The 25,799-nt window shown below is 39.8% G+C and overlaps 1 protein-coding gene and 1 long non-coding RNA gene across 6 annotated transcripts in view; one reads left to right on the top strand and one right to left on the bottom strand.

The window, feature by feature from the left end:
- The window catches only part of Sptbn1 (spectrin beta, non-erythrocytic 1), a 135,434-nt gene that overhangs the window by 28,777 nt on the left and 80,858 nt on the right, over window positions 1–25,799 (top strand). Inside the window, exon 1 of one of the 5 annotated variants that reach the window (XM_010615839.3) lies at window positions 121–637. The exons of 3 other annotated variants lie outside the window; for them this stretch is intronic. In XM_010615839.3, coding sequence (XP_010614141.1) covers window positions 529–637 — 109 coding nt within the window. In that variant the 5' untranslated portion in view covers window positions 121–528. Of the gene's footprint in view, window positions 1–120; window positions 638–25,799 lie in introns of those variants that run through there. One more of the 5 variants, XM_010615837.2, reaches the window with a different exon arrangement.
- On the bottom strand, window positions 13,024–14,056 carry LOC104856438. Its single transcript, XR_778644.2, has 3 exons — window positions 13,981–14,056; window positions 13,186–13,261; window positions 13,024–13,084 (listed from the first exon to the last, which is right to left on the bottom strand). It is a non-coding gene; the product is annotated as an uncharacterized LOC104856438 (long non-coding RNA).

Here is a 25,799-nt window from a genome sequence, read left to right on the forward strand (position 1 = left end):
CCTCGTGGTACAGCCTGCGTTTCCTCCACAATGCTGTTATGCTAATCAGGTGACATCACCACCCAGCACACGGCGAGTGGCCCCTGATTAAATTACAAACCGGCGGCTGCCGGGAGGAGGTGTGCGTGCTTCTCCTGCCAGCTCCTGCGCTAGGCGGCCGTGGCACGCTTAGGACTGGCCATATTTAAAACGTTTTGAAGTAGGACTTGTGCTCCCTCTTCTTCTCTTACTCCGTGGTAATTTATTTCAAGCTTCTAAGCAAGAGCCACAGAAGGAAGGGAGAGCCCCAAGGAATTAGATGCCTGAGTGGTGACTCCCCGCCAAGCTAAGGTGGATTCTGCAGCCAGCTTCTATCAAGTCACCCTGCGCCCCTTTCCGACCCGAAAGCCACTTTCTCAAGGTCCTCTAGCCCTTTCGCTAGGGCGGGAGCCAAGGTGCGCAGGAGCTGCTGCGTACTGGATGGGGGCAGGAGGGGGTCCGGCGCGGGATTTCTAGTCGGCAGCCTGCCCGGGGGTTACAACGGGCATAATGGAATTGCAGAGGACGTCTAGCATCTCCGGGCCGCTGTCCCAGGCGTACACGGGGCAGGTGCCTTACAACTACAATCAGCTGGAGGGGAGATTCAAGCAGCTCCAAGGTAAGCCTCCTGTCTAAGGCCGCGCCTGTACTGGGGCCGTGCGGACGGCGTTCTGAGGCTTTACAGCATTTGTGCCATATGGTATGCGACGCTAATGAAGACCGGCAGGCTTAGGGCCCGGCCCCAAAGCGTCTGGTTGGCTGCCAGCACCCCATTCACTGGTTTTAGGAGTCAGTTGCTCACACTACTCCAGAATAGCCACCATTTGAACTTCCTCTCTCCAGTAAGTACCCTTTTGGCTCCTGATTATCAAGTGTCCGCTGCCTGCTGCACGCACTATTTTAACCCCTCTCCCTTTTCCAAGCTACCTCTGCATCTCAGGAGATAAATGCTAATAAATGGGATTACTGTGCTCTTTGGTTCCAAGTTGCCTCTGGCTCCCAGCCCCCAGCCGCTTACCTCTGGGAAGCCTTAGAGGTGTAAAGTGCACTGCTCCAGACCCAGTCCTGTAGAACAATAGCAAAAAGGAGGAGGGAGTGGTCTTTTTGTTCCTAAGCCTCCTGTAAATTACAGTTTTGATTCTAAATGTTAATTTTAACTCTTTTGATGTACTGTGTTGGGGGAGAGCCTTCTCATGAATTTAGTGGGCTATGTAATTTATAATAAAAGCCAGTTATTGTCATTCCAGTACTGTGGGTTGGATTAGTTGAATCAATTACAGGTTTCTTGGAGTCTGTATCAAGCTTAAGTAATTGAATATGTCCAGTATTTTACCGCACATAATTTTTAGGAAGACCAAAATCCTGTGTGCAAGCAGTGAGTGTACTGTGTATTCCTACCTGCCGCCCTTGTCTGTCTTGTCACTGCCCAGCCAGCAGGCCCTGGCCAGTGTGTCTTAACTTACACTTGAAAAAGGGTTCGTAACTGAAAACAGAACTCCTTCCATTTGGAAGCCCCTGGAATCAGTGATGGGCCGGGTATAGCTCCAGTACTGTAAAGAGCAGTGTTTGAAGACTGTGTGTGTGTTTCTTATTTTGACTCTTCCCAGTGGCACAAATGTGGTTCTTGTGAGGAGGAGGAAGGAAGGAAGCAGCTTAGTCCTAGAATGTTTTCGTTGGGAAGGGGGAGAAGACGTATTTCATTCATTGGTTTATTTGTCTTGTGAAATAGTTGACAGTAATGACGCTTTTTTGTGGAAAACAAGACGCAGCATCAGAGGTGATTTTAAACATTTGCTAGACTGCTTCATTCTGTGGGCAGTTAGCTAGGAGGAAGCTCCATTTGTTCTAGGGAATGGTTCTGAGCCTTTGGTTCATTCTTCTTGACTCTTTGAAGGTGGAATTTCCTCTTTGAAATCTCAGGTGAGGGGGGCATGCAAACAGTAAAATAGGCAAGTGTCCATTCTCCAGGTCTGTGTTAAGAACCCCACAGTTCTGTGGTGTTACAACTCAGGATGTGCCCTTCTATATGTGGCCCAAGCTCTGTCATTGTGTCATTCTGGCAAGGGGAAAGTACCCATGGGGGAGTCTTGATCAGAACACGGGCCACCAGTCTCTACCCAGCCTATACCTTGTAGTCTTAGGAAAAAATGCAGAATGAGAAAATATAAAGAGACAGGAGGAATGCACCCCCAGGCCCACTCCTAACAAAAGGCTGTTATTCTGAGAGGGTTTTGGATGGTTGTAAACTGCTCACTGAGCTGGGTGGAGCTTACACACAGGAAATGTCTTAACTGTCCTCTCTGGACAAGGAACATTTAAATTAAAAAAAAAAATTAGTATGTGCCCCTGATATTCTGTCTCGCTTGTTTTTCTCAAATCCCTTCAGAAGTGGTGGGCTTCATATTATATCTTAGGCTAAAAAAAAAATTTTAATGACCTTTTCCCTCTAATTTAGCTCCCGTTAACTTTCATATTTTTAAATATTGTGGTTTGTAGTTACTCAAGTTTGTTGATATTTCTGTAACTAAAAACCACTCAGGTTGAGGAACTGAGAAAAGCTAAATTAACTTTCAAGTACTAAATGGTGAACCGTAACTTTTGGCATTTTAAATAACTTTATGAGAATTAAGGTAAAATATTTCTCTACTCCCAACCCCTGGCTCCGTACTTTGTTTAGTATTTGTAGTTCTAATTGTCACATATTTTTGATGAGTAGATTCTATCTGCTTATTTAATTGTGTACATCTTACAGGGCTGCCTGTTTTACTCTTGTGGGTATAATCTTTCCTAGCAGCTATCACCCAGTATTGGCAAAATGCCCTTTGCATCTGTTTTCCTTTTTTATGCCTCCTATATGTATTTATTCATTTAGCATCCATGCCTGAGAGTGCTGTAATTTTTGTGGGAGTTACTCATTTTTGCTGGTTTCAAATACTTTCCACAAGATCCCAAGAATTCTAAAAGGGACCATAGAATGAGATTTGTTTTAGCAAAGAGAAGTATATTAAAAGGAGTCTGGTCCATTTAGATAAAAATGTATAGAGATTTATGGGCCAGGAAATAAGTGCGATAAAAACAAAATCTTTGACATAAGGAACTGAGAGATAGACAATAACCTCTTTATCACAACAGAGTTCCTGTAGCTAAAGACAGGGCAGGGTCTTCAAACTCTGACAGCCTTCATGTTAATGACCAATGCATACCTGCTTCTCCACCCATATTTTTCTTCTATAATACTAAGCTGTCTTTTTTTTTTTTTTTTTAAGTGATCAGTTCATTACCTTAGTTGTATTTTATTCTTTTTAAAATTTTTATTAGTATATGTTTGCATAATGTTTACATTTCTTATTGGAGTTATATACATAACATATCTTAATTTTTTTTTTTTTTAATTTTGGTACCAGGGATCAAACTGGGGACCTTGCACTTGCAAGGCAGGTGGTGGAACCACTGAGCTAAATCCCCAGCCCATAATTTCTTTTTTTATCCCCTCTCCCCTCCCTCTATCTCTTGTTCCCCTTACCAGTTGAGAAAGTTCTGTCTTCTAGTTCTTATTATATATCTTTTATTTTGCTCTTTATATTTGGGTTTCTCATATAAGAGAGACTGTGATATTAACCTTGTGTGTGATTTATTTCATTTAACATTATGTCTTGAGGTGTATCCATTTTTCTACAAATAACTCAAGTTTTTCTTTATGACAGAGTAGTTCTCCATTGAGTATAAATATCATATTTTCTTTATCCATTCATTTGTTGATGTATAGACTGCTTCCAAGATTTAGCCATTATGAATTGTGCTGCTATAAACCTGGGTATGTGTATATCACTGTAATATGATGTCTTTAATTTTGGGGGAAAGTTGTTCCCTAGAAGAAGAATACCTGGGTCAAATGAAATTTCTACTTTCAGTTTTGAGAAATCTCCATACTGATTTCCATAGTGGTTATACTACTAGTTTACATTCCAACCAGCAGGATAGAAGGATTCATTTTATTTGCTCATTTTTGATTAGATCTTTTATTTGGGAGTCTAATTACTATGAGTTCTTCTAGATATTAGTCCTTTGAAGAATACCTGACAAAAATTTTTTGTCATATTGTAGGTTGTCTTTTCACTCTTTTGGTTATTTCTTTTGTTGTGCAGAAATTTTAAAATTTGATATGGTCCCATTTGTTGATTCTTGGTATATTTCCTGTGCAATCAGGGTTCTGCTCAGAAAATCCTTGCCTACAGCTATGACTTCAAGGGTTTTACCTATTTTATCTTCCAGCAGGTTGTTTCAGTTTTAACTTTTAGTTCTTTGACCCATTTTGATTTTAGTTTAGAATGTGAAAGATATGGGTCTTCTTTCTACAAGTGGATAGCATATTTTATCAGCACCATTATTTTTAATAAGAGGAATATTGAAACAACAAAACTCAACCACATGTTTAGAAAAATGTGTATGTTGTAATAGAGGTTCATGATACCTTCTCTCCAGTTTCATACCTGCTTGCTACTTGTTATTCTCCCGCTCAGAAAGCCTTGCCTTTTGTAGAAACAAATTCCATACTCTTTAGCTTTCCATTCAAAGCCGCCTCCAAATGGCCCCACCCTGTGTTCATCCTGTTCCGGTTGTAGTAGTGCAGTCAAACCTCCCAGGCAGGCTGACCTCAGCTCTTACATTCCCTCTCTGGCCTTCCTGCTTGATCCTTTGGGTTCTGGTAGTGACATTGTAATGAAGACAGAATCTAGTTAGAAAAGCATCAAAGGGGATTTTTTTTCTGCCTTCTTTGCATTCTCCTCCAACATTTGGCCCCAGACATTTCTAGAGCAGATGCTTTCTTCTTCTAGCTTTTCTGGCTCTGTGTATGAATTTACAGCAGGAAGAGCCATGGGTTACAGAGGGAGAAAGTAAAGAACTTTAGGCCATGAGAATATCTTATTCCACAAGCTTACATTCAGAGAGATGCCTTTAAATTTAATTCTTTTTTTTTTTTTTTTGGTACTGGGGATTGAACTCAGGTCCTTGCGCTTGCAAGGCAGGCCACCGAACCGCTGAGCTAAATCCCTGGCCCCTAAATTTCCTAATTATTTAAAATAATTTTTTAACTTGGGCAAATAGTGCTGATTTTGCATATACAAATCACAAAGAACATTTATGAAATTTTTAGTATATTTCCAGTTTGTTATGCTACCTCAGTATGTGTGCTGCTTTATTTAAACATTGGAGAGAAAAGATTTCTAGTTTTATATATGCTTGCCATGAAGAAAATTAAGTTTTTCAATTGAAGGTGGTAGCCTTCAGATATTTCTCACTATAACAGTGAAAAGAATTGATGACAAATGATTTTTTTATAGGGTGTAAAGGAAGACTAGATTTATAGAAGAACATATTTAAGTTTAATGGAGCACAAAACACTTGTGGTTTTTATTTGGGGGGTTTCCATGGGATTTGGATACCTGCTAATATTATAGTTTTTTAAGCCTTACCCAATTTTGTGGGGTAAATCACCAAACAAAATAAAATCTGCTTTCACTCTTTCACCAGAGTTTTAGCTTAAAATTAGTTCCTAACAGATTTGTGAATCAGAATCTTTTATTGAATGGCTTAGTGATAATAATACTGTAATTAGTGTTTATAGTACTTTGTCATCATCTTGCTTAATTAAATGAGATTATTCAAAGTATACAGCATAATAAGATCTAGTACTTAGTAAATAGAGATTAAAAAGGTAGTAGTATGGGTAGGCTCAGGACAGTTCAGCTTCAGGAAGACAGAGTGTACCTGGCCACCACTCAGTCCTCCTCAGTGTTTTAAGATTTGGGTTCTCCTTATCTAAACAATTGCCAGGTATATTTTATATGGTGGTATTGAACAAGTGCCATAAGCCATAGGAAGTTTCCTTGAAATTGACCATTGCTATTAAAAATGTAAATATGGATATCGTTGCCACAGTTATGTTTCTTTTAAAGAAAACTTCTACACAGAGGTGAATTCTAATATTGTTAATTACCAAGAGATGCGATAGATCAATTCAAGTATGAACTTCAGAGTGTGTTTTGTCTTTCACATTTCTCAAAAATGATGCCTATAGTGACTTTATGTTTTAGTTAGGATAGCATCATATCTATACTTCTGTCCGTACTGAAATTATATTTATCCACATTATCATAAAAAGCTAGGTAGATTTAATAAGCCATACCTTTTCTCCTGCTCGCCTGGCACATTTCTGTCACCTGTGAGATCAGCTGTGGAAAAGAAACACATAAACACAGCATCAACAGATAAATGACTAAAACGTGGAAAGCATTTTTCCAACCTTACTTGCATATTCTTTGCTGAATTGGTTTAATTGGGCAGTTCAACAATTTTATGAGTTCAGAGGACTTACTATTTAAAAAGTTAATAGTTGGTCACTAAGCTAGGTCACTTTAGAGTAATGAGGATCCTAAAAAATAAAATATAAAAATAAAACTGCCTTTAAAAAATAATGCTTGCTCTTTTGTTTATTCTTATTAGCAAAAACTTGCTGATTATCTGCTTGTCACTGAATAGCTATTTTCTGGCTAGAAAGTATGAATAAGCATGTTGCAGCTATTTTGGAAGTGCTGGCTGAGCTGACCAAAGGCTAGAAGAAAGTGGAAAAGTAGAGCTTCTGTACAGAGGAAGAGAGGGGTAAGGAGGGGATGTGAAAGGAGAGTCTCTGAAAGTTAGGTTGAGAAGTTTAGAAGTAAGACAGTAAGATCTGGAGGATTTTTAATACTTGTTCTGGCTTTTTATTTTATTTTGTTTCTGACTGTACTGGAGATTGAACCTAGGCCCTTCATACTGAGATTTTTTATTTTGACACAGTGTTCCACTGGGTCCCTTGTTGCCTGGGTTGGGTTAGAACTTGTGATCCTTTTGCCTTAGCTTCCCAGAATGCTAGAGTTACAGGCCTGTGTCAGAGGCCCCACTTTTCATCCAACTCGAGTGTGATGATTGTTTTTAGAGGGCGATGTTCACAAGAAGGGGCATGAGACTAGTGCTGCGATTGTCAGGGTGAGAAACTTGGACACAATGTGGCCTCCTTGAATTATGACAAGGTGGTTAGAATCCTATTACTCACAGTAGTTTACTTGCGATTTGTTAGAAACACAGCATCTCACACCCACCACAGACCTATTGGGTCAGAACCTCATTTTAACAAGATCCCCAAGTAGTTTTTATGCATATTTGAATTTAACAAGTATTGCCTTAGAAATGATCTCTGCCTGCTCCCTAACCCTATGAACAGAGAAGTTTAATGTGTATGTTTTTGTTTTGTTTTGTTTTTTTGAGACAGTGTCTCACTATGGAGTTGAGACGGGCCTGGAACTCACTATGTAGCCCAGGCCGGTCTCGAACTCACAGTGATCCTCCTGCCTCAGCCTCCCAAGTGCTGGGATTACAGGCATGCACCACCATGCCCAGCCTAATGTATATGTTGTATATACAGTTCTCATAAAATTTAGGAATTTTTTTAATTTTTATAGTATATTATTGTTTTAAGTAATTGTTAAAATAAACTTTGGTGTCTGAATGTATAATAGTTAATTAAACAGAGTTTAGCATTACTCTAGGAGATTATAGGGCTTTAAAGCATGGTTGGCTAATTCTTACCTTTGTAAATCTTAGTAAAACTTGGCTGGGATTTTGTGCTTGCTAATCCTGCAATTTTAGAAATTTGTAAGGTTAACAAATTTCTTTTCATTTATTCATTTGTTATTAATGGATAGTTACAAAAGTACTCTGGGCCAGTGTAATCTTAATCTTAAATTCTTCTAGAATTTTAGCTAGGTATAAGAGAAGTAGAAGCATCCATATCTTCTTTTGGACTCAAAACATTTTAAATACTTATAAACTCTTTGTAAATGAAGCAAAATTACCCCCCTTTTTGATACTATCTTAATAGAATGAACCTGTGATAAATGAATGTTACTATTTGTGGAGTTGGTTAGACTTTAGTCCACTTTTATACATATCAGACTTAACTAGCAGAGCCTTCAGAGGCTTTGGTATTAAAAATGGATTTGAGATACCTGGTTTTTGATAAGCGCTCATTTTGTGATTCTGCAGGTGACCCTCTAAAATGGCTAGATAGGGAACAAAATTATTAGATAGGGGACAAAAAGCACCAGTTAAGACTTGTCCAGAGTTTTACACCTTAGGAGAAAGAAAAGGGCAGCAGAGGTAAGAAACCGCTGTTCTTGGCTGGCACCTCTGCAGATCCTCTTGACAGGAAGAGGCAGGCAGGGGAAGCACCAGTTGTCTAGAGGTGAATCAGATGAAGGTCTCTCAAGGGCAGGGTTGAGGGTCATTAACAAAGTTAAATTCTAATTGTTTCTTTGTATTACTCCAATCATTTTAATATCAAGATGGATTGGTCACCCTTATTAATACAGCTAACTTGATTTAATCTCCACAGCCACCGCAAGGGCTGCTTACTCTTCCCAGATGAGGAAATAAGAATAGTTTGTATAAGATCCTACAATCCCACCGAAGTTTGACTTTCCAATAGTACTTCCTATACATACAGTTTAGCTCTGGTAATCAGCATGTATTCAGATTTTTGTAGACTTCTCATTTTTTAGTTTTTACTCAACATTGTATCTTAATCATTTCAGGCGTGATCGTTTCTCTGTTTCTTGTTAAATTTTGCCTATTTGCTTTGCAAATCAGAGCAGTTTATTTACCAGTCTTAGCCTGTTTCCTCATCTCTGGAATAAAAGTAATACAAATTTTGTGCCATGAGATTGTTCTGAGAATTCTGAGATTGTGAAAACTAGCTTGGCTAGTATATAGTAAGTGCTCATTAATCCATGGCAGCCATTATTAGCGGCGGTCCTGGCTACATGGCAAAGCAGGACTTTCACTTTTCTGAACTTGAGTGGAGTTTCTCAGCTCCCCCACCCCCCACCCCTACCCTTACCCTGAAATCTCTCTGGGTGTGGTTTCCTTCTTTGTGTTAGAAGAATGTTAGCTTCCCCGAAAATACACCCAAGTGCAGCACCCTCTTTCTCCTTTACAAAGAACACAGGCTGATAGCAGTCAGTTGGGTCCAGGTGACTTTTGAGTTAGGTTGAGGGTCACAGTGGAGGTGCCTCTCCTAAGTTCATGAAAAGCATCTGGAGCAACTACTGCTGGAACCAGAACATCCAGCCCTTGATCAGAGGGCTGCCTTTGTCAGAAAACACTACTATGGCCAAACTAATGTTGACCGTCCTCCATGGAGACCTTGAATGCCTCTACTGTTTGCTTTGGAAAGGCCTTTCTTACCCTTTCTCTCTCCCCAACCCTGGTTTCAAGAGGCATAAGATCCCTAAGTAGCAAATACAGTAGTCACAGTAGCATGGAGACACACAGGCTGGTCTGTAGTTGGTTTCACAGAGACCTTGTGAAAGACTTGGCCTTTTTAATGCTGAAGTGATGTAAGTGGAAAGCTCATTCGAGGATCACTGAGGCACACATACTTTGTTCATGAAGAATATGAGCAAAACATAAAAGCCTGGAGGCTGTGTTTCTCTGGTGGCAAGGACCCCCAAGAGTGCAGTTACATTGGAATTTTGGAGTCAGCTATTGTTCTAAGGAAATATCAGTTGTAGTGTGTGTGGGTGTGTGTGTGGGTGTGTTTTACTTGATCATCCTTATACAAACCACAGGCAGTAATTTGGTGGCCTTGATATATATGCACGCAGTTGGTGGTTATGATCTCCTGAAATGTGGCCTTAGCGTTTTTGAATTGGGTTTCTTTTTAATTAAAAAAAGCTTTGAAGGTCTCTTGTGTTTTTGTTTTTGAAAGTCTGTTTTAAAGTGTACAATGTCTTTGAATTCTGTTTAGTTTGTTGAACTATTAAATGCCAGTGAGTTTCTATATGTCACTAGCTCAAGTATATTCAAGAGTTTCTGAGCTGTGACTATGCATTTAGCACATAGTATGTTTTGGTGCTTGAATGTGGTGCTCTGATTTCTATTGAGGGAGACATTTATTCCTATAGAATTTTAAACAACACTATAAAATTTATTCTCACAGTGGTAAAGGACAGATTATATATTATCTGCAAACAACTGCTGAGCAGATGAACTCTCAGCTGTGCAGTCTGGTAGTGTCTCGGGGGTGGGGGGGGACAGTGGTATGGTGCGCAGGGCTGTCAAGGACGTTATCTCTCATAGTACAAACATGAGTGTGGTGAAAAGCACGTGGGCCATGAATTCACAGAAGTCAGCATTCAGATACTTTGGTTCTGCTAGTGACCATTCCATCCTGGTTTGCTAGTGAACTTTTTGGTTTAGCATTGAACACTCCACGTCCAGGGTATCTCCCTCAGTCCCAGGCACACCAGGGGGTGGAGTTACCCTAATTATGTGTGAGGTTGCCTATTACTGTGTACACTCAGGTGAAGATTTGTGAACTCCCAGGAGGACATCATCTGTGTGCACATTCATCTGTTTTTCCCTGGCAGCTTAGCACATAAATAAATGTCTCATGAATGAGTGAATAAAGTAATGGAGCAAAACATGGAATTGTAAACTGAGTTAGATGATCTTCCTCTTGATTGTTGCTTCTCCCTTCAGAAGATTGGCGGCATCACAGTTACTTAATAAATATTGTGTTGAATAAAAGAGTGAATCACTCATGATAATGACTGTCTCTCTGATGTACACAAACTAAAACTCCAGATGTGACTTGGCTTAGGCTGAGCCTATCTATTTACAGTTTTTGATAAGTTTGGTATGACCCTAGAGACAACATCCCACACCCCCACTGATCTATTTGAAGGGCCTCCTGTGAATGGACTCTCTAGGACTCTGCAGGTGCTAGGGATTAACTTTGTTGGGAGGAGAAAAAAGGTCACATATATTCAAGTACTAAAGTGCTTGGGGGAATAGAACTAGTATCCTGGAAGTTAGATATTAAATTGTCTTTCATTTTCTCTTTTTCCTTGGAGTGGAACAGACAGGAGTATTTGGGCAGGGAAAAAATTGAAGGGTTTCACTAATGTAATCTAGCTACATAGCAAAAAAATGTACCCTATGAAACTGGGACTCATTTTTCTGGGTGTGGTAGCCATTTATCTTTTTATATTATGTGATCATAAAGCAAACACAACTTTCCTAACTGCAAATGTGTCTTTGCTCATAGAGATACAGAATGAGTAATACTTTCTAGAAGTCAGGCAGTTAAATCCTGCTCTGAGCAAACAGAGGCAGGGCCTCAGAAATTTAGATAAGAGATTAATGTGCATGGTTGGCCTAGAAAATGAAGACGTATCCGAGAGAAACTAATTTTGGCCCAAGAACTACTTCCCAGCCTGTGATGCCTTCCTACCCCCCACTTAAAAAAAAGCTTTGTTTCTTCTGCAGATATATATGATTTCAGTTTTAAAACTAGAAATTATTTTTTACTTGAAACAAGGAAGCAAGTTTTAAAAATCATAGTCATACAGCAGTGGGCTTGACTGTAGCCCACTTGACTGAGTTCTTGGCCACAGAACCACATACTGTATTTTTATAGGGGTGGTAAATTTACATGGCTTTTGGGAGAGATGGATGGATTTGAGGGATGGGTACCAGGGTGCCTCTAGGTGCCAGTGGCATCTCCGTGTAAGCCCCAGGTGAAAACAGTGGGGTGTGGGGGCCGTGGGAAGCAGTTCCCAGAGCTTACCACCTTTGTTATTGTCTGCCACAGCATCTTGGAGTTAGGTGGGAAGGCCAGCCCAGATCCAGCCTTACTTATCTCACCCCTTGTCATTAGGCAAAGTGACCTTTCTTACCTCATTTCCTGTGAGCTCATCACTTATGTCATTGATCCTGCCTCTCTCAGTTTGATAAGGAACAGCATTTCTTTCTGCTCAGTATTTCAGGAACAGAAAAGTGAAACAGGTCAGTAGTGATCCAGCAGCTGATTACAGATATCTCCCCCACACCACACTTTACAGTGGGAATTCACAGTGTAACTTACTTGTCAGGGTTCTCTGCATTAAAAACAAATAACTCCTATTAGATAAGGAGGCCTGGTTCTTAGAAAAATTATGATTCTTATAATTCAGTCTCTGATAATATTTTGCTTTATGAAGGTTATGTCTCCAGCTCTTCAGTAGGCAGTAGGGTTACAGGCATACTATTTCTATCCCTTCCCTCAGGAAGTTCACAAACGAGACAGGCACACAGGTGGGGCTCAATGTAGTAGGATTTTAGTGGGTGTATGTAGGCGGGGGTGGCTTTTATACACTTGTAAAATGGAGGACAGCTGCCTTCCCTGTTCTTCCAGGATTACTGTGAGATTCAATTATAACAAGTATATAAACCTCCAATAAAAGTACAATTTCATAATCAAATACAATAATTTTTCTGAGGGTGAACAAATTTCAAGGGCATCTTCTCAGGTTCACTCAACTAGTCTGACACCTGGTGATGAAGGAAAGAGAACTATTCCAAGGACAACAGCCTCCTTCATTTGAGTATGCACCAAACTCTACTATTTACTATATGCTTTGTATCTTTAAACTCAGAAGAATGTTGGAGTTAGGAAGGGAAACGATATGCTACAGATGAGGAAACTCAGGCATGAAGAAATGAAGTAATTTCTCAAGCAGCTATTAAGTGGTGGAGCTGGCATGCACACCTGCCTGTCTTCACAAAGCCCTAGTATTAAACCATTACTCACTCTACCCCTCCACAGATAGTTATCTGGGAGCATGTAGGTGTGGCTGGGTGTGGGCATGGGAAGTCATCTAACAGCAGTCAGTTTCTTGAGTCTGCTTTAAAGCAACTTCCTTAGCGAGAGCTGCTCAGAAAACATCTTACCCTCTGAGTGGTGAATTTTATGATGTGGTTTCCACCTGCTCGTGGAGGTCAGCTCTTCTCACTCACAGTCAGAAAACCCATCTGTTGCTGATAAGCGCCTGCTTGAGTCACTCACAGCCTGTCCTGTGTCTGGGATGGCTCGTGCTTGCCGTTAGCCACATAGTAAACTAGTGGTGCTGTGAGAGTGCGATCAGTATAGTCTGGTTTGGGATTGGAGGTCACAGCCTTACCACCACATTGCTCACTCTGCTGATGCCTGTGATACAAAGGTTAAACCACAAGGTGTTCCTTCTGCATTGAGCATGACTTTAAGAAAAAGTTTTTGTATGCTATCATGAGCAGGTATGAACTAGGTACCTTCCAATATGTTGTTTATCCTCTCAGTTGCTCTGAGTTTTAGGTTGTGTCGTATCTTCTCTGTGGGTGGAGGAACCTGAAATTTACAAAGGTCAAAATGCCTCTTTAGAGAGGAATTAACCAGTGAGTGATGAAAGGGGTAACTGCAAAACTGTACAAGAGGGGGACATTTTCAGCATTTCTTTGAATTTGACGTGTATTTTATAAGTAGGTGGGGACACAAAACACGGCATGCTCTAGCTTCCACTTGCTCATGGATAGATTGTGTTGCTTTTAATTTAAACCTAAAACATTGTGTATTTGATTATTCTTATTAGAGATTAGCCAGATTCATGGGTATTTAGAAATGTCACACTTAACCTAGGTACAGGCTGAATACATGTGAAATATGGAAGGCTCGTTGGTCAGATTATTCAAATACCTAGCAATTTCTGATAAAGCTATTGCTGTTGACGTAAATGCTTCCATTAAAAAGCAGTGGAAGCTGGGTGTGGTGGTGCACACCTATAATCCCAGCACTGGGGAGGCTAAGGCAGGAAGATTGTTGTGAGTTCAAGACCCGCCTGGGCTACATAGTGAGTTCCAGGTCAGCCTCAACTACATAGTGAGACCCTGTCTCAAAAAAAAAATAGAGTTGGCTAATTTGATTATCATTGGTATTATAAGAGCATAGCAATAGAGGAAAGAGTAATGCCTCTGCATATCTTACTTAGAGGGCAGGACTTAATGCATTCACATGTGGATATGTTTGACAAATGCAATTAAAGTATCTGAGAAATGTAATGTGAGACATACAGTAGCCTCAGTTCAGGTGATAAGTGGATCAGGATCTTTTTGACCATAGAGACAGTGGCTATTGATCCACTGCCAGTGATGGCAAGGCTTCTGGTTTTGAGCTCCTAGTTGAAATACCTGTTGCTGGAACACACATTGTGATGTAACAAAGCGGTGACTCAGTGGCAGACAGTGCATGACAGCTTTGCTTCACGGTGTCAAGGGCTCATTTGAATCACTTCACAGACCTCTGAACCAAAAGCAGATGGAAATGGTTACATATGTTTACAGAGCTTTGTCCCAACTTGCTTCTGCTTAGATAATCATGAGAACTTGTCTTTCTTCCTTTCTCCTGAGACAGGAATTAACCTGTAGCATAAAAGAAACATGTTTAGGTAGGTATTTAGGGCAATACCTAAGATTTGTACAGTTTAAGTTATGGCAGCTAAGCGAGAGGGAAGGGGAACAGCTGCACGTTATTCCTTGTCATCTCAGTGTCTCCTTTTTCCATTGCTGCCTTGGCTCACTTGACTTGAAGATAAAATGTTGATGGTAGTTATTTGTAGGCCCAGGCAGATAGATGTTGGCTCTAGTTGTAGTTTCAGTTTTTTGTTTGTTTGTTTGTTTGTTTTAACTGTGTACTTTGGTGAAGGGTACTGGTGCTTTCTAGAGCATGTCTTCGGAACCCAGTTGATAAGCCAGTTGCTTGTAATGCACCCTAGCTGATGCACTGTTGTAGACAGGATGTGAGGACAAAGTAGTGTGGACCTCGTAAATAACCTAAGAATAAGTGCTATGGATAAAGTCTAGTTAATTTTTTAGTACATATATATAGTGTTAAGATCTCTGAGGGATCCATCAGATTTATCTCCCCATTCAACCAACATTCAACAAGTAGGTAAGTGTCATGGTGAGCAGGTTACAGTTACATTTTAAAAGTCATTACTAAGTAGTGGCAAGTGTTTGAGCCGTGCAAATATTCCTTTGGATATGAGATGTGAGAGAGATGTCTTGTCTTGGAGGAGCTTTTAAAGTGTGGCAGGATTAGCTTATAAGATGGATGTATAGAGGCAGAATATGAACACAGGAAATCATAAAACCATGGAATATACTGGAGGAATGGAATCTCATTTTCTTAAGATATGGTGTTTATATTTTTCCCTTCCATTTCAGGTATTACTACTTTTTCTTACTGGGAATTTTGAGTGACCTTGTTTAGCCAACAAAAATTTTGGCTCAGGTCCATGAAATCAGCTGTTTAGCAGATGATGTTGGCAAAACAACCTTGAGCAAGTGACTTGTGTCTTGGTTCTCTTGCCTGTTAGAAAGGGCTATAGAATATCTGATACAGATTTCAGGGCTTATGCAAATAAATGCATAGCCATGCCATGGCCACTTTCATCTCCTGAATGCTCTTCCAAGGCTCTGATGGGCAAGGATCCACTGCTAAAAAAGAAGAAACATTCTTGGCTTCTGGTTCTCTGGGCACCCAGAATCAGACCTTTGGGGGAAACAAAAGGGCTGCTAAGGAGTGAGAAAATAAAAGCAAAGGTACTACAGTGAACCCTTGATTTATGAACACAATTCATTTGAGAAGGCTGGTTGTAAGTCAATACTATTTTTACCATTATTGATGGAAATACTCATATTGTGTTCCCAACCTTCCAAAGAAACCCTTAACCTTTTTGTTGATTCCTTTCCACTGAAAGGGATTTTTTTTTTTTTTTTTTTGGTTTGGTTTGGTACTGGGGATCAAACTTGGGTCCTTGCACTTGCAAGGCAGGCAGTGGAACCACCAAGCTAAATCCCTGGCCTTACCTTTTCATAATAAAAGAGTTTGTATAATGTGCATAATTTACCAGAAACACCAATAATTTTCCTAGTGTATTCAGTAAAAAGTTATAAAATGAGCCTAGTTTACCAGAAACAATAATTTCATACTGTGTTCACCATTCACGTTGACAGCTGTAGCTTGCAGGAAGGGAGGATGGAGTGGAAGGCAGTTATTATTTGAGAAGAGAGTCTCCTTCCATAAGAACATTGGGAATCTGGCTCTCTGGTGTCCTTTCTCTCATTGGGAGAGTCTGAAGCCTGTAGGACCTGCTTCTGGCTCGCTAGATCTCAGCCTTTTCAGAACTAAAAACTGGTTGTCTGTTTCTGCCTTTTCTTTAACACTGTTCTATAGTATGACATGACATTATCATTAAGCAAGTAAACGCAAAGATTGGCTTTTTCTCTGGGTGGATCTTCTCTACAAATGTTTGTAGCTCTGTCCATTTTTTCAGGATTTCCTTTGCTTCAGAAGAACTTTGTTGCCAGGCGTGGTGGTGCACGCTTGTAATCCCAGCACTCGGGAGGCTGAGGCAGGAGGATTGCTGTGAGTTCGAGAACAGCCTGGCCTACATAGTAAGTTCCAGGTCAGTCTCAACTACGTAGTGAGACCCTGTTTCAAAAAACCAAAAAAAAGAAAGAAAGAAAGAAAAGAAAAAGAACTTTGCCGCACTGATTGTTGATACTCCCCCTCCTCTTCAGAAAGCTCCTCAGCTGCCATTCTCTGTTGCTCAGCTGGAAGTAGCTGAAGTTCCTCTGTAGACCATTCCTCTGAGCCTTCCTCCACCAGTCATTCAACATCGTCACTGTCTGCCTGCAAACCTGTGGACTGTACTGTAGTGACAGGGTCAACTGAAGCCTCAGGCTCCTCTACACAGCCTTTGAAGTCTTTCTCCTGTATACTTTTAGGCCACACTTTCTTCCAGGCAGATCCCAGTGTCCTTAGAGAGACATCGGCCCAGGATTTCTCATCCTCACACGGGAAAGACTGGCATTCATGCTATAACTCAAGACTTTGTAAGTTAAAACTAAAATTCCAGTTGTAACCCAAATTGTTCATGTGAAGCTGGTCATAACTTCAGGGTCCACTGTACGTCCTTATGAATATAAAGAGCAGAATATAGGTGCCTACCTAAATTCTAGCACAGTATCTATGATTGGTGGCATAGTGGTGGTGGTGGTGATAACAATAGCAACTAAAAGTTCTTGATACCTGTTAAGTGAGCACAATTCTAAGTACTTTGCAGTGTTGATTCACATCGTCCCTGTGAGGCATTATATCCTAGATTGAAGAAACTGAGGCACAAAGAACACATTGCCCCAAGAAACTTAAGTGGCATTTGGCACAGCTGGAATTATAACCCAGGCAATCTGTGGTGGGATCCTGATTTCGTAACTGTTTTGCTGTGCTGACTTGAGCATTTTCTGCATGATAATCTTGAAAACACCTAAACTCCCTATCTGTGCTTTTGTAGATCTCAAATGATTCTTTTGTTTTGTTTTGTTAGTACCTCGGTGATCTTGTGAAAAGCTATTGCTGAGAGGTAGCACCACTTGATTATGTCCCGACTTGGTACAGTTTGCTGAGACTTGCCTTTAGTTGATACTGGTGGCAAAAGGCAGCATGGTAAATGCCTTGTAGAATTCCACCTTGTCTAATCTTGGAAGACTTACTTCCCATTTCTTTGATGGATCTGGAAGAATAAAAGGGATTGAGCTAACAGTACAAATTATTTAGGTTTGTTTTGCCAGTATGCAAAATTATTTGTAAAAGACCTGGAATGACGAATACTAGTACTGAAATAGAATTTTCGAGTTAGAAGTCTGCCCTTCACAGCTGCAGTGTCAGCTACACAGAAAGAAGGTGACTCTGGAACAGTTTTCAAAGGTGACAGCATAGCCTAGGATTATGGGGCTGGTGGGGGAAAATGCCATCTTTTGAGTTCAGTTTCTTGAGATTTGTTGATTTTTCTTGACTCTAAACATTTTCAGCTGCTGAGACATTTGTTGGTATTTTTAGGCCAAGCAGCATTTTTTTCTATGATATCCATGTGTGAATAAAGTAGATAATCCCTATTTCTGGGTTGGCTGCTGCTTTCTACCATAATAAAGACTTAAAACTGCTATTTGTATTTTTTTCCAGGCTATCTCTTCAATTTCTCTACAGTAAGCATAAAAACAAGTGTTTCCCTTTTTTCCTTTTGTGTGTTTGTGGGTGGGAGGGTGGATGGGTGTGTAAACTACTACTCTTCATATGTATTTGTTAAAAGCTTAAAACCACAAACTTGGTTTTGCTTGCTAGCCACTGTATTCTAAATTTGGCATCATAAAGCCACGTCATATATTTATATTTACTGTTTATTCCCCCACCCCAGTTCCAGAAATGTTTTAATTTGGTGTGCGCAAGTGTCTCCTCATAGGGATGTTAATTTTTGTGTGTATATGGTAACTGCTGCTTGTAGAATTCGAACTCATTGTAAGATTGTTACTGTTAGTGTATGCTGGGTTTTTTCTTTTTTTGGTGTCTCCAGAAACGTGATTATAGTATCTTTTTAATACTTTTTTTTTTTTTGGTACCCAAGATCAAACTCAGGACATTGCACTTGGGATGCAGGCGGTGACACCACTGAGCTAAATCCCTGGCCTTTACAGTATTTTTTTAAAGAAGACCTGTGATTGATAGGCTGAAAGGTATCATGCCTCTGCTTTTTGTCTTTTTCCCAAGAAATTTTCTTTTCTTTCTTTTTTTTTTAGTTCCTAATCTCCCTCCCTAACTCTCTCTCTCTCTCTCTCTCCATTGCACTTGGGATGCAGGCGGTGACACCACTGAGCTAAATCCCTGGCCTTTACAGTATTTTTTTAAAGAAGACCTGTGATTGATAGGCTGAAAGGTATCATGCCTCTGCTTTTTGTCTTTTTCCCAAGAAATTTTCTTTTCTTTCTTTTTTTTTTAGTTCCTAATCTCCCTCCCTAACTCTCTCTCTCTCTCTCTCTCTCTCACTCTTTCTTTTACAGCTTTGAGTTTATTGGTACATTTTAGGGATACAGTACAGTTAGAAAAACTCTAGTTTGAAATGTATAAATTTTCCTGTTTTATTCTCTTTAACATAAAGCTTACTGTGGATTTATTATATAGGTCAAGTGATGTTTGAGCTGCAGTTTACTTAAGATGTAGAAGGAGCTGTAACAAGCACATAGGCTGAATAAAGCAATTTCTCTTTGACTTGTGACCTCCACAACTCTGAGGGTACCACACAGTATCAGCTTATTTACTAACATTTCTTTTTACAGACTGACTCTGTGAAAATGACAGCCAGGGTGTGGCTGTTACTTGTATAAACTTTAACATACCTCAAACCAAAAGTAGGTAAACTGTATAACCTCAAATCAGAAGTTTCTGAAAATACCTCACTACCCTATCTGTCACACTTATCTGTATGGACGCTAGCATCCAATAAGGGGCAGTTTGACTCTGTTTAGGATTAGCAGAGTCAACAATTTCTCTGTACTAAAAACAACTGAAGTCTGTGGCTGAAGTTGAGTCCCATCAGGGGAGTCCAGAGTTGCTCTTTGGTCCCACTTTTGAGTTGGAAAGGGATATCTGCTGAATTGAATTCTGAAAAGTACCTTTGTGAGTCCCCAGACCTCTTGACTGTTGACCTTAAGAATAACCAGTCTTAGAGAATGGATGAGAATGTAGGAACTAGTTTTAGCATCAAGACTAAAATAACTGTATTGTCTCTCAGCTTTGCCAGAAAGTAACAGTGTGGCAGAGACGTCCCAAAACTGTAGCAGTAAATATCCTACAGCAAGTAACTATATTGACTTTGGAAACTGGTTATAAATCCAAGTCTTTATGCTGAACTTGAATGAGTGTTTCCTCTCTCCTTTCCCAGGGCAGAAGCTGCTGCTAAGAACTGCTCTCTGATGTTACTAGGACCAACCTACATGACTTTCTTTATGTAAATGTTTGGCAGAGGCATAGTTTCATTTACCTTCCCACCATACTTAAAAGATGTTTCTGACCTTCTCTGATACCCTTTCACCTAAGGAAGCCAGTGCTTAAAAGTTTAAGTTTCCTGTGGTCAGCGGAAAGCCTGGAATGTCCTTTTCTTAGTAGTGATGGCTGTGGGGCTCATTTTGGTCCAGAGAAAAACTCCATTTAAAGGTTTCTATTCTATGATTTTATTGTTAAGGAATAAATTTCTTTTCTTGGTGATTTCTTTTATCAAGTGGTTAGGGATTAAAAGTAGTACTAACTAAAAAACAAAACTAAAAAGCAGTAGAACTTTGAGCTACCAGCAGCATTCAAAGGATTCTGGCTCACTTTGGTGGGCACTTTTCATTTTTTTATGCCCACACTAGCCCTTCATAGCCTGTTTTAAAAAAAAGATTTACAGATCATATTCATCCACATTATCAGGAAAACTAGAGCTCATGACTTGTGACTTGGAAGGGTCAATAGTGTTGCCATCAGCTGCTTATTTGTATGTGTTGATGACGTTAACAAATCTAGTATATATTCACACTCTGTAACAAAAGATTTTCTCTTTTTCCTTGTGTTTCTTGACAGATTGGAAGACTTACTGCCAGTAACTAGTCAATTCTGAAAAGATTTGCGTTCCTCCTGTACACTTGGGAGGTTTACTAGGCCTAGGGTGAACCGAGATGAGATACTGATATAATAAAAAATGTTTTAAAATATTTTGTCAAAATTGTACATATGTACAATATGGTTTCAAGTATGTATACATTGTGCAATGACTAACTTTGAGCTAATTAGCATAAAGCAAATTTAATGGCAGTAATGTGTGGAATGGAGAACTAAGGAGTTGTTTATAGTCATTCAATGCTTCTCCTCCATAACTTTTTAAAGTCTTAGTGTTGGGAAGGAGGGATGCTCTAGACAGAGACTGTTTCTGTAATATAAGGTAGTGACTGTCCACTCATCTGGGACACGGGTGCAGCTGGCACTGACAGATTGTGGTGTTGCTTTTGGGGAATCACGGCTGGTCTACAGCTTTCACTGCCTCAGTGCTAATATGGTTCCTCCTCTAAGGCCAGGGAGCAACCCAGCTTTTCATGTTTTGGGTTGTTTGCTTTTGGGGTTTTTGTTTGTTTTTAACCTTTAATTTGCACTAGGACTCTTTTGAGGCTGAGGGTACAGCCCACCATTTAAGAAAAACTGTCCCATGCCTGAGCTAATCACACAAAGAGTAAACACCTTTTCCCTTTGTTGTTATTGCTTCCTCCATATGGACTAATTAGGCTTAGGGGGGTCACTACCGGTCTCATTAAACTTCATTAATCCTGAGCATCTGTCTATAGGAATTGCCTCAAGATAAAAAAAAAAAAAGTAAGCTCAGCTAAACATTTTTGCTGCTGCTAATTACCCCAAGCTATACTTTTGATTAATTAGTCACTTTGCTTGCCTCCAAAGCCTATTCAATAACTTACCCTATGCCAGACAACAGACACTTCACTCTTTCCAGGGTGCAGATGCACCATTCTGTGGTTTGGAGTGTAGGGAACCCATATTATCAGGATCCCAAACCAGAAGCCAAGGTATGGGGAAACATCTGGAAGTCTGGTTATGTTTAACCTCAAGTTGCTCAAAGCCGTCAGTCTATTGATGCTGGTTTTAAACAGATGCAATGGTAAATTATTTCATCTATTTGTTAAAAAGCTGTGGTGGCGGGGGCCGGGGATTTAGCTTAGAGATTCCACCGCCTGCCTCACAAGCACAAGGTCCCAAGTTCAATCCCTCGTACCCCACCCCCCCAAAAAACTATGATGACAAAACAATTTCAAAGCTACTTTTCCTGAATCTCTCATTGCTTAACTATAGATAGTTTAAGCAATTTTTGGAGGTTGGAATAGGAGAGGTGTAAGGAATATTTTGCTATGGCTAAAGGCGCTTGAAGAAGAAGATGTTGGTCTTGGGTCTGAATTGGTGATAACTACAAGGAAAGACTCCTTCATAGTGCAAGATAAATACCCTGTTCCCCAGTGTGAGACTAGGGTCTGAAGCACTTCCCTGGGTGATGTGACAGGAAAAGAGAGCCTAATGGACTTGATCGAAATGCAAAGCCTTCTTTCTTTATGATGAAGGCATCTGCATTGAATTATTTAAAACTCCCAGTTTGGGAACTGTCAGGAATTTAGCAGGGTGCCTTTAAGAGATTTAATTTAGTGTGTTTCTCTTCAGTGAGAGGACCTTACCCAGGACTTGGGGTTGAACCCACTTTATCTCAGCTGCAGTAGTCAGGTCCTTGCTCCTGGTGTGCTTGCTGTGACATTAGGCAAATCATTAAGCCTACGTAAGCCTTAGTTAGCTGTTACATGTAATATATTTGATGGTAAGAATACTTCACATAGTGGTTAGTTTTCATGTTTTGTTTTGTTTTGGAGACAGGGTCTCAATATGTAGTTCAGGCCTTTGCATTTATTTACTATGTAGCCCAGGCTGGCCTTATCTTTCTGATGATCATCCTGCTTCAGCCTCCCATGTGCTGGCATTACAGGCATGCACCACCCACCACTCCTGGCTAGTGGTTGTGAGAATACCTGACTGTAGTAATCATTCAATGAACTCCGACTATGTGTAAAAGATGAGAGGTGATGGTTTAATTCCTCCATCATTTGGGGTAATTTCCAGAGCATCCCCACTTGTGCTGCTGAAGCATTGATAGATAACCCCTGTTGGGCTGTGGTCTTTTCCTTGAGGCTACTAGGTGATGTTAGCTGGATCCCGACCTTACCTATAAAGCTCTGGTCCCTGCCTCCCTTCTGATAAGTCGGTCCCAGGGTGCTTTGTATTGTCCTTTCTTTTGCCACCTGTTCCTATGCAGTGTAATTACCTATTGATGAGGCTAGAATCTGTCATTAAAGTTGTAAACTCCTCCTGTACCTGTCCTCAGTTCCCATTGCTTAGTACAGCAGTTTAAAATAACAGAACTTTTAAGAATAGAATTTGCTTTTCTTACAGATGAAATCTGAGGTGGAAGCCCAGAAAAATAAAGATAAAATGGGAGTTTTTCTGCTAGAAGTGCAGATGAGAAGGCCCTTGGCCTGGCCTCTGGGCTTCCTCTTTGCTCCTTTTGTGTTCCTCACTGGGAGCATGGTTGGAAATGACTCCCCTGGTATCCATACACCTCACTTTCTCAGTGAATGGCACTTTAAAATATATCTTTGGTATGCATTTATTAAAAAGTAGAGATATTTATTTCCCTTTTTCCTTCATTAAGCTTATAAATGTTGTAAAAGTTTAAATATTGATTTAGTACTCCTCAGAAGATGTAAAAATGCAGGGTGGCATTTTATTTATTTTATACTACTGATTGAAGACTGATTCACATGTTATTTTGTGGTGCCCAGAGAGAATTTATTTTCCTCCAGCAAGTGTCACCAGTATTCCTGTCAGTCTCAGACCTACTAGTGAACCTCAGATGTGCTATTAAATAAAAATGAATTCTACATTCTCCCTTCAAATAAAAATGCCTTTTAAATTTTTAAAAATTGGTATGTGCTAATTTTTTTAAGGAAAAAAAAAAAAAAACCATCAAACTGCAGAAATACCCAAACTGAAGAAATGCCTTCTGTCCTCTATTCCCTTGAGTTAGTACAGCTAAAGAAAATAGTTCAGCCAAGTGTGGCAGCACATTCCTATAATCCCAGCTACTCAGAAGGCTGATGCTGGAAGAGTGCAAGTTCAAGTCCAGCCAAGACAACTTAGTGTGAGATCTATCATATTCAATAAAAGAGCTTTAAAAAGATACAAGTGGGTATAGTAGTAGCTCAGTGGTAGAGCAAGTATGCCTAGTATGTGCAAGGCCCTGAGTTCAGTGCTTATTACCCAAGAAGGAAAGGAAATTGGAAGGGGGTGGACAGGGGAGAGAAAGTAACCTTCCATATCTTTTTTTTTTTTTTCCTCAGTACCAGAGATTGAACTCAGGACCTTTTGCTTGCCAGGCAAGTGCAGTGCCACTGAGCTATATCTTTTGAGCCCCTCTTTTGATATCTTTTAATTCAATAACTTACATTTAAATGTCATGGGATTGTACTAAATATATACACTACTACTTACATTCAGTAATTATATATGGCCATCTTCCTAAACCTGTGTACGGCAGGTTTCCTTTACTCTTTAATGCAAATACACTATCTTACAAAGGCAGGCCATTTTTAAATTGATAAACCTATTAAAATATACTTAGTTGTTTTGGTCTTTTCTGTTTTGGTGCTGTTACTGTTCATTTGTTCATTTTAAAGATCTATAGTGCTATTCCTATACATCTTTGTATCTTTTTATTTTTATTTTTTTTTGTACCAGGGATCCACCTTGCACTTGTGAGGCAGGCATAGTACCACTGAGCTAAATCCCTGTCCCATCTTTGTATTCTTATACACTTACTACTAGAAAGTAAATATATGTATGATTGGAAGATGGAGGAGTACATATTTAAGTTTTGATATGTCCCTTACCCTTTTTCCAATCACATGAGTATTTCTGCTTCACCATGTCTTCAGTAAGTGAGAGGACTTGTGTGGAGTGTAAGGAATAGAGTTTGTTTTCAGGTACTTCCACCTAATCCTCAAAGTGGAGCCTCTGCTATCTGCAGCTACAACCGAGAATCTTTGAGCTTCCAGCCCTTCCCACCCAAATGGAAGGCTATTATATTCATAGAGGCTGTTGAAGAGAAACATCTTATTCATTAAGCAATAAAATGCCCTTGAATAAAAATGGAAAGGACATTTGGCTTCCTGCGCTGTATCTAGGTAACCAGCAATAATATTCCTTTGCTGATAAGATTGATTTAACCTTTACCACCCCACCTCCAAACTGGCAAAACTACAAAGGAACAGGTCTCCACACCTGTGGGGATTACCCGACTTTGTAGAGGTAAGTGTTGCCTGTTTGGATAGGGGAAAATGGAGTGCGGAGGCCTCTCTGTAGGTGGAACAGTTGAGCTTTTTCTTGTGAGAACAGATTTGTATTTAAATTTGCTAACAGGTTCAAGTGTCCAAAACAAATAAAACAACAGAAAACCAGTTTCCTCATGTGTGCCCTTTTTATTGAAAGCTTTGCTTTTTCATTTGAAAAACTTAAATTTAGGGACAGTCATGTCCAATTTTAAGGTAAGATTCAGTAAGACCTTAGTCATAACTTAATTGTCTTTTATGAAAGTGAGCTAAAAGCTTTGATTAATGTTCCTCATAATGAAAAATGTCTCAATTTTTTTAAACACTAATATAAACTTTTAACAGTCCTGCCACCTCATGTATTGATGAAGTTATCACGGGTTTGAATCTGAGCTCATTTCTGCCTCCAGTTTTTCTGTCCTCCTTTATTAAAACTAAGTGGTCCATATTGTGTGCTTATAGGATCTTGCCACCAAAACTCTGTAATATTTGGCTTCAAAAGAAATATTGCATAACCATTTATCATGTGCAAAGTTGAGGAAAGCCACAAAGGAAATCAGCAGAACTTTCTCAGTATTTGACTCTATATGTAATCACTTTCTTTTTCATTTTTAGATATCTGAAAAGTAACCAAATGGTAATCAAGTGTGTCTATCAGTTGATAGTGCTGAGAGTTTTCAAGGCATTAGAAATTGTTCATTAACTTTTAAAGGGGGAAACTCCTAACAGTGCTTTTATGTGCCCTTCCTAGGGTCTTCATACTAGTTACTCAGTAAATGATTGCTCATTGACCCCAAGTTAAAAAAAAAAAGGACAGGAGGCTTTTGTGGCTGCACATTGGATATCAGTGTGTACGTGGAATAATTTTTCAGGCAATAAAATAGTTGGCTGCATTAAATACATAGTTGTGGGTTGGGTCAGAGACTGTCAATAAATTATTTATTGAATAAAGAATATTCTGAGAAGGGAGTTTTGGGTTGATGCATTAGAATATCACTTAGAAAACAATGCTGGTCCGGGGATTTAGCTCAGTGGTTCCACCGCCTGTCTTGCAAGTGCAAGGACCTGAGTTCAATCCCCCCCCCCCC

Source organism: Fukomys damarensis, unplaced genomic scaffold (genome assembly GCF_012274545.1).
Source record: "Fukomys damarensis isolate Sample0158 unplaced genomic scaffold, DMR_v1.0_HiC HiC_scaffold_2, whole genome shotgun sequence".
In the NCBI taxonomy this organism is placed as follows: Eukaryota; Metazoa; Chordata; class Mammalia; order Rodentia; family Bathyergidae; genus Fukomys; species Fukomys damarensis.